At 37.8% G+C, this 7,705-nt stretch overlaps 1 protein-coding gene across 1 annotated transcript; it reads right to left on the bottom strand.

Moving 5' to 3' along the window:
- Positions 1 to 3,331, bottom strand: fibinb (fin bud initiation factor b). The gene has a single exon (XM_034679518.1). The coding sequence runs from the start codon at positions 2,851 to 2,853 to the stop codon at positions 2,230 to 2,232; it is 624 nt and encodes a 207-aa protein (XP_034535409.1). The 5' UTR covers positions 2,854 to 3,331; the 3' UTR covers positions 1 to 2,229.
- Positions 3,332 to 7,705: the final 4,374 nt, after the last annotated feature.

The raw sequence follows: 7,705 nt of genomic DNA, 5'->3' as shown, positions 1-7,705 counted from the left end.
TTAATTTTACAACACAAACTCTTTATTTGAGAAGACACAACACAATCCGCTGATAATGCCACACATATTTATGTTTGACACTGAAGTCCTTGAGTGCTGCCTGCAGTCTTATCTGTCAAAGTTTTATCACCAAATACTGTATCTCAAAGGTAAACAAGAATAGATATATGCTGCTCTATTTAAAAATCTTATATAAACAATGAATACATAGCATGGTGTTCTGTAATAAAGATATTGGCACTCACAGTATTTACTTATTTCTGATAATACACTGTACATTTTACAAGATTATACCGCCTGTGCAAAGCTGCACAGGAAAGGCTTTTAAACCATGTCACAACCTTTAGCACCAGAGCAGTAAAGAATTGTGCAAAGTCTGCCAGCCTTTAAAGCAAAAATAATGCAACAGATAGATGTCCATATGTAAACATTACTTGGTATTTGTAGAAACATTCATGTGGATTGTCAGAGAAGAGCAACAAGAACAGTCACCCTTGTTGGAAGATTAAACATGGCTCCATACATCCCACTGTTTCGCTACTATCTGGGCTGCTATGAGGATATTCCAAAAATATTTTTTCAACTTTTAGGTTAAAAAAAACCTTGAACAAGAGCATTTTCAAGTGAATATGTGTTCGATTTCTTACTTAAACCTCAAGTGAGTAAGCTGAAAAGTCTCCAAAACTCTCTCCTCACTGCTCAGGGAGGACTGAATGAAGTTTGGAAAACCCTTCATCTGACGACAGTTCACTGTTCTCACTCTGTCGATTGGCTGACTCATGTTTAAAGCTGTTGTTTTATACATAAACACACACATTCTTGCATACACACACTCACACACCTGACTGTTGACAGGTTAATTCAATGCACTAACCACATAGGACCATAAAAGAGGCAGTTTTAGTGTGGCCTATTGATTGGCGGACAGTTCATGTTTAAGTTACATGAAGGCCTTAATGAATTACAAGATAATACCACCGTCCTTTCTGTCTGTGATGAAAGAACAGTGATGAAACCACCTTTTGCAGTGTAATGTCTGAGTGTTACACATATTGGCCATTCAAGGAGACCCTTGAATGGCCAATATGACAGTTTCTACAGCCAGATAATTGTCTATAGATTTTTATACCTTTATATTGAGGCAGTTATCTCCTTAATATCTGTGGGTGCATTACAAATCACTGAACATGACCACTTAATGGCATTATTGGATTTTTATATGGCCTTTTGCATCAATATGATGAGGTACTCTAATTTGATTTAGTGTAAGGTTTGCTGGATCTTTCAGAAAACCTGCATTTTCTCTGGTTCTTTTATCAATGTATAATTTGTCAGTGGTCCTTTGTCCAGAGGATTTATTACTATATTGTCACATAAAGCTACAGACACTGCAGGAGAGGATATTACTCCTATTTCCCATTCCAAATGGGTTACATTAAATTACAAAGTCTGATTTTTTTGGAGTGAGATAGAGTCCAAAAGACTTTATAGAGTAACTAACCGCAGGCAGCATTTATGGTAGTTTTGGTTTTATGTTGCCAGATGGTTACGCAACCCCACCAGATATTCCTGCCATGATTACACAGGATGCAAATGGTACAGTTTACGTTTATCATACTTCTAAATGTCTCTTTTTTTGGAATGCCACTTCATTGAGCACAATGTAAACCAAAACTGAGCAGGTCTTAAAACAGATTTTGACAGATGGCACTTTTTGTGACTTGGAAAAAATGCATTGTTTGCTTTTTTGTAATCAAAATTTGGAGAAAGGTAACCTCAGCAAACTCAGCCAAACATTACCACATGACTACGTTTGTATGGATGTTTAAGTTTTCCAGAGAACAAATAGAAAACTGGAGAATGACATTCTGATTTCTGGTGTGCATATAATGGACGCAAAAAGGAAATTGAATCCTGAATCTAATAAGACATATAAATGTCCACTTTGGTTGTCTTTTGAGCACATTCATACATCACCTATAGAATCTTATTTTTGCAGAGACTCATGAAGTGAACTCCTGCTCTGGATTTAGGATTAATGATGTATTCTTTTGTATCTTAGATGCATGATTAAACTTTGTTTTTCATCCCTGATATGATTGGTAACATTCATCACTCTTGCCTCAGCCTCGTGGTCACACTCCACCACAAGAAAGTACAAAAAATATATATCCTAATAATAACAATAATATTAAAATACTGTAATGAGACGTTCATGGTTCGTTTTTTTCAGAACTTCATGTATTCGTTCTTCAGTCTGCTCAGTCTCGTGCCATGGCTGCGGATGATCAGAGACAGGAGGTCGTGTTTGTCCCTCAGTCCCAGAGAAATGTCCAGCGTGTCTTTCAGGACATCCCGCGTGTGCACTATCATGTTGAGGAAGTCGTCGTTGAGCCGGTGCTCCTCTCTCAGCTCGCTCTCCTGGCTCTGCTTGAATTTCACCTCCAGCTCCAGCAGAGATTTCTCCGAGTTTGTAAATGCCTCGCTTATCTGAGCCGTCTCCCTCCGCAGATACTTCCCGTAGCTGTCCTCTCCGTCCAGGTCGTAGGAGATGCTTTTCCCGATGCCCTCCAGCACCCTGGCCGAGTCTTCAATCTGCCTCTTGATGATGGTGAAATCATCCTTTATCACTGCGTCCTGGTCCTCGGGCAGTCCACACTTTCTCTCGTCAGTCATTTTAAAGAGCATCTGGCATTTCTCCGGGTCATCGTTCTCCTCGTAGTCGCCATCAGGCACGAAATAGTGATGAAAAGTGCCATTGGACATCTCCGGATGTAGCGGTCCGGCGAAAAACGCACCACACATCGGCAGTGATAACATCCCGGCGCACAGGAGCAATTGAAGAAAAGCCATGATATTCAAAGTGCACTCACAAACAAGGAGTATCAGAGTTTTTAAAGCGTGAGACAGTGTGCACCTACAATGCTATTTAATTCCAACCCGGTGTGAAACAATCATCTCAACCGGGATTAAAAGTCCAGACTGCGCAGCTGCTTCAGGCTTTGTTGCAGCTTTAAACGTCCTCCTCAATATCCTCTTCGTCCAACAGATACTATTGCTTGAAATCGTCTTAACAGCCTCACTTGTCTTCCTTCAATTGCCTGCAAGCGCCCATCACTTTCAAAGAGCAGGAAAGCAATGTATGAAAAAGTTTGTCTCAGCGTGGAAAACAGTTGTAGCCTTCACCCGACTCCACTTGGTGCCTCAAACGCAACATCTGGATGTCTCAAGTGCCGCGCTCCGGTTCTGGCTAATAATACCTCTCTGCTACTCTCAAATTACAGCCCTCCGTCACTTTAAAAGGCTGCATTCAGTCTGAGGCAGGCTACCAGCGGGGCCAGGCCAGGAAGGGCTAAGTTTGTGTTAATTCACAGAGCGTGTCAAGTTGGATGAGGTGGTTAAAAAGAGACTATTGAGAAATATAGAAGAAACCTCATAAAAGTGAAAACGCAAATTAACTCAGTAGACCTGTAATCATAGTGCAACACGTAAAAATAAAACTATTATTTATAAATCCTGATGATGTCTGGTAAAACAGTCAACTGTAACCTTTAGTTTAAGTATTTTGTTGAATAGCTTTACTGTAAGGAAGCCTGAAGCGGACATGCATCCACACATTTAATTTATTCTAGTTTTCTCAGGATTTTGTTACAACAGGATCACATCATCTCAAGTACTGAAGCTTTGTTATCATAAGATAAAAACATAAATTATTCTGTTATAATGGGAAAACCTGCTGTTATCCCAAGATACCTAGAAAAACAAGTGGAGATCTCAAGAAAACGGAAATTAACTTGTTATCATGGGAGAGCTGTAAATAAAATGTTTAGATGCATGTCCATTGAAGGCTTCCTCAATATCGTTGTTCACTTTTGTTTTGTTTTTTAATCCCAAGTTTAAGATTTTCAAATGATAAACAAAAGGGTGACCATAATAATGTTATCTGAATGTTATATGAAAAAGCACACTCAACATCCACATGATGACCATAAATGGCATCATGACAATGACATAACGGTGGAAAAAAACAAACATAAAACGCAGATATGAAGTAATTATAACACACTCAATATGATGCAACAGTTGGCAAATGTCTGTCTATTGTTAAACTGCCCTGTTGCCTGGTGCTATTGTTGTCTCATTGCTCATAACTGTCTGTGTTAACGTTCGTTTAGCAAAGCTGTTCTCTAATTTAGTGTATTTACTTTATTACAGTCATGTCTGTCTTTTGGGTTTATTGAACTGTAATTTGTCCTGCTTTATAGTTTCCCATGATTGTGTTCTGCTGTTACTTTAACTGGCACATCTTATGTAATATCATGGCTATTGTTTACAGCATGCCTTTTTCGTTATGTTGTAGATTGAATTCAGCTCTACACCTGGTCAGTGACTATGATTTCATCTCGTCTTTCGGCCAATTCCGTCACATTTACTGTAATGTTTTCAAAGGTTCAGAGAAGAGATTACTCCATCCCTGCTAAAAGTAAGCATCATACTGAATTCATCAACTGCAGTCGTGTACTTAAGTTGCCCTTTACTGTCTTATCATTTACCCTTGTTCTCAGATTTTATGTGACTATGTTCATTTGCCTTCATTTGAGTGGTATTAACTGTGTTTTCTTAGGAATGTGTCTGCAGGAATGCAGGAAAGCCTGCAATACAGATGAGGATTTTACAGATGAAACATACAAGCTGGCAACAACAATGTAAGTTATAAAAAGAGTAAATGTGTTCCATTCAAAGGCGTGAATATTAATGATTAAAAACAAAATGTGCTACATAAGTCCAGTGGGAGTTATTCTGGTCATTTCAAGTACATTTTTTTGATAATGCGTCTGTATTTCATCAATATTTTGAGTTTAGGACGTCCAATTTGTGTGTTTCATAGTTTAACAACTATTTTAAAGATTTGATGAGATGAGATATCCTTTTATTGTCCCTGTGGGGAAATTGAACAAGAAATAGAGCGAGGCAGTGAACAAGTCAGGAATAACATGCACATATGCACACACATGGTGTAGTGCAAACAGATTGCACTCTCCCCATGTCACATATTGCACTCTCCTAACAAGTCACACTCAAGACTCATTCAACATATCAAGTTTACTTGTCACTTGCAATCTTATAAGATACCGTTGCAGAGAAATGTAGTGTAATTTCTTCATTACAGTTCAAAAGTGCACTAGGCTGGCTGCATCAATTAATTACTATTAGAAATAACTACTCTTTAAGTAGAGCTAAACCTCATTTTAAACCACTTATTCCTGCTCTTTATCCCTGCCTGCCAACAGCAGAAACTTAGCTAACACTAACATTTAACTTGGACTTACAGGCTTTAATTGCTTTTTCATCTGCCATTGATCCTCTTCTTATTTAACATTATGACAATGTAGAAGTCATTATCTTATTCCATGAATAATGTTAAAAAGCATGTCTGGAGTGTGAGTTTGGCAGCATACACAGACATACATGTTCACATGGCTTCTTTTAAGATAGTAACCACCTGTTTTTAGTCAGCTGCCGGAATCAAATGACGAGTCCAGTTTAGTTCAAAGCAAACACAGGCCAGGGTCATCTATTCAGAGCTGAAAAACCACATTAAGCTTAGACTCATGGCTCGAGTGGATCACTTAGTACTCTGATTATCTCTGTAGTTCTGGGAAAAAAAGAAGCATTGTGAAATACCTTTTTTGTGTGGAAATAATTTGCCACCAGTGTTTAATGTAGAAGAAATGCCGATCCAAGAAATACCGTTTACATGAAATGATAATACGTTTTTTCCAGAATGCTTTAAGGAGCTGTGGTCATGAAAGCAATCCCCTGAAGGAAGAAAAATCTTCATCGTATATGTCAAGATCTAACATGTTAAAAGTGATCTAATTAGCTGCACCCACAATTCCACTCAGTGTTTGCATATTTTTCCAGTGGAACAAGCCGACGTTACAGCATCATCTACCTCTGAGGAAACAGGCTCTCATTTTTCCACTTCATGTGGGATTATTTAATGTTGAGACGTGCATTAAGGTTATACGCTGTACTTTTAAATCATTTTATTTACTCTCATCACTTTGATACATGTGGTATTTATGTCATCAAAATGCTAATCTGTGCTCCCTTTATAAACTGTATGCACTGTACATACAGCTCAGCCCACATACCTCAGGCAGCTTTTTCAGACTCTACTTTCAGGCATCCTTGCACAGGCACATCTCACCATCCTTGGCAATCAGCCTTCTTGCAGGTCGAGGTGACTTTAAACTGAATATTTCCATTCATGGATAGATTAAAACATAAGCCACAAATCTGTTATAAATCAAATGAAATTGAATGCTAAAGCTAGATGATAAAGCGCATACTGTGCTTTGTTTAGTCTTTGCTTCTTGTATGTCTTCTTCAGTTTGGTCAGCGTCTCCTTCATTCTGCTGCTTGTGTCTTTTAACCTCCCTTGCTTTTTTGTCCTCTATTCTTTTTCCCTGCCAGTGACTGGTCAGCCATTAACCACTAATCTAAAGTTTTCTGTTCTCTTAATCAATTGAAAGCAATATTTAAAATATCTTCCATGTTGTTTACCGATTTCGAAGAAGAATAACCGAAACTAGCATTTTTGTAAACAGGCCAGGGTGAAATGTGTCATTTCCTACTTTCCGTAAACTGATTTTGTTTGGGACGAGTGGGAACAGGTTGTCCTTTGCTACACTTAGCTGACAGTAAATAACATACCACTGTCATGGGGTATTAACCAATCAGAATCAAGTATTAAACACAGTTTGGAAATACAATAATTGAAATATAGGACCCTTTTTCCAAATATTTTATCTATGCATTAAGCATATGTTTATTTTTGTGTATGAACATTGAGAGCTCTGTAGAACTAGTTACATCTCTTTGTATGTGCACATACCTGACCAATGAACCTGATCCTGATCTGACATAAAATAACAGAAGTACTGTTATTTGTTGGATACTGTGTTTTACCTTGTCTTGGCAAAGTCTAACTCATAAAAAAGATTAAATCTTAATGCAACATCCAGTTATACAAGTTTATATATATGCAACTAAATAATAAGCTATATTAAAGTGTTAAATCATTGTCAGACACAGATTTTTATAATTGTATCCCATTTATTATCCAACATTAAGTGATGTATCATATTATGTTTAGAGTTGATCTTAATAACAAGTTTCTAGTTTTTAATCCATCTTAAAACACAAAAATGAACGCCCAATTATGTTTGCGCATTATGAATAGTAACCTAATATATTGGAATTGCACAGTAAAAAATTGTGTGCTGCTCATAAAAATAGAAAAAAAGGTATATCCAAATATATTTACTCAGACTTTCAAATACACAAACAGAAAGCGAGTGAATGGGTTACATAAGCCTTACATAAACCGTGGTCTGCAATGTGCATCAGTCAAATTTACGACGTGGAAAAATGCCTCAGTGCTCATCATGGCCGAATCTCACCTCAAAAATAACATTAGGAAACCAAAAGGACATCATTTTTAACTGCCACCAAGTCTCAGTTTCTCCCTGTCTTTCAGCCTCCAACAGTAATAGGATGCATCGGCATGTGTTCAAGTCCACTTTTATTACAGACCTACACTGCTAACCTCACTAAAATAAGAAGAACAGACTGTCAGAGAGCAGAGTGGCAGTCTGGAGGAGCAGAACGGGCGGCTGTCCTTTGACATTTCTCTGCA

The sequence above is a fragment of the Notolabrus celidotus genome, chromosome 3 (genome assembly GCF_009762535.1).
Source record: "Notolabrus celidotus isolate fNotCel1 chromosome 3, fNotCel1.pri, whole genome shotgun sequence".
Classification (NCBI taxonomy): domain Eukaryota; kingdom Metazoa; phylum Chordata; class Actinopteri; order Labriformes; family Labridae; genus Notolabrus; species Notolabrus celidotus.
This window is presented reverse-complemented; position numbering and strand designations above follow the sequence as displayed.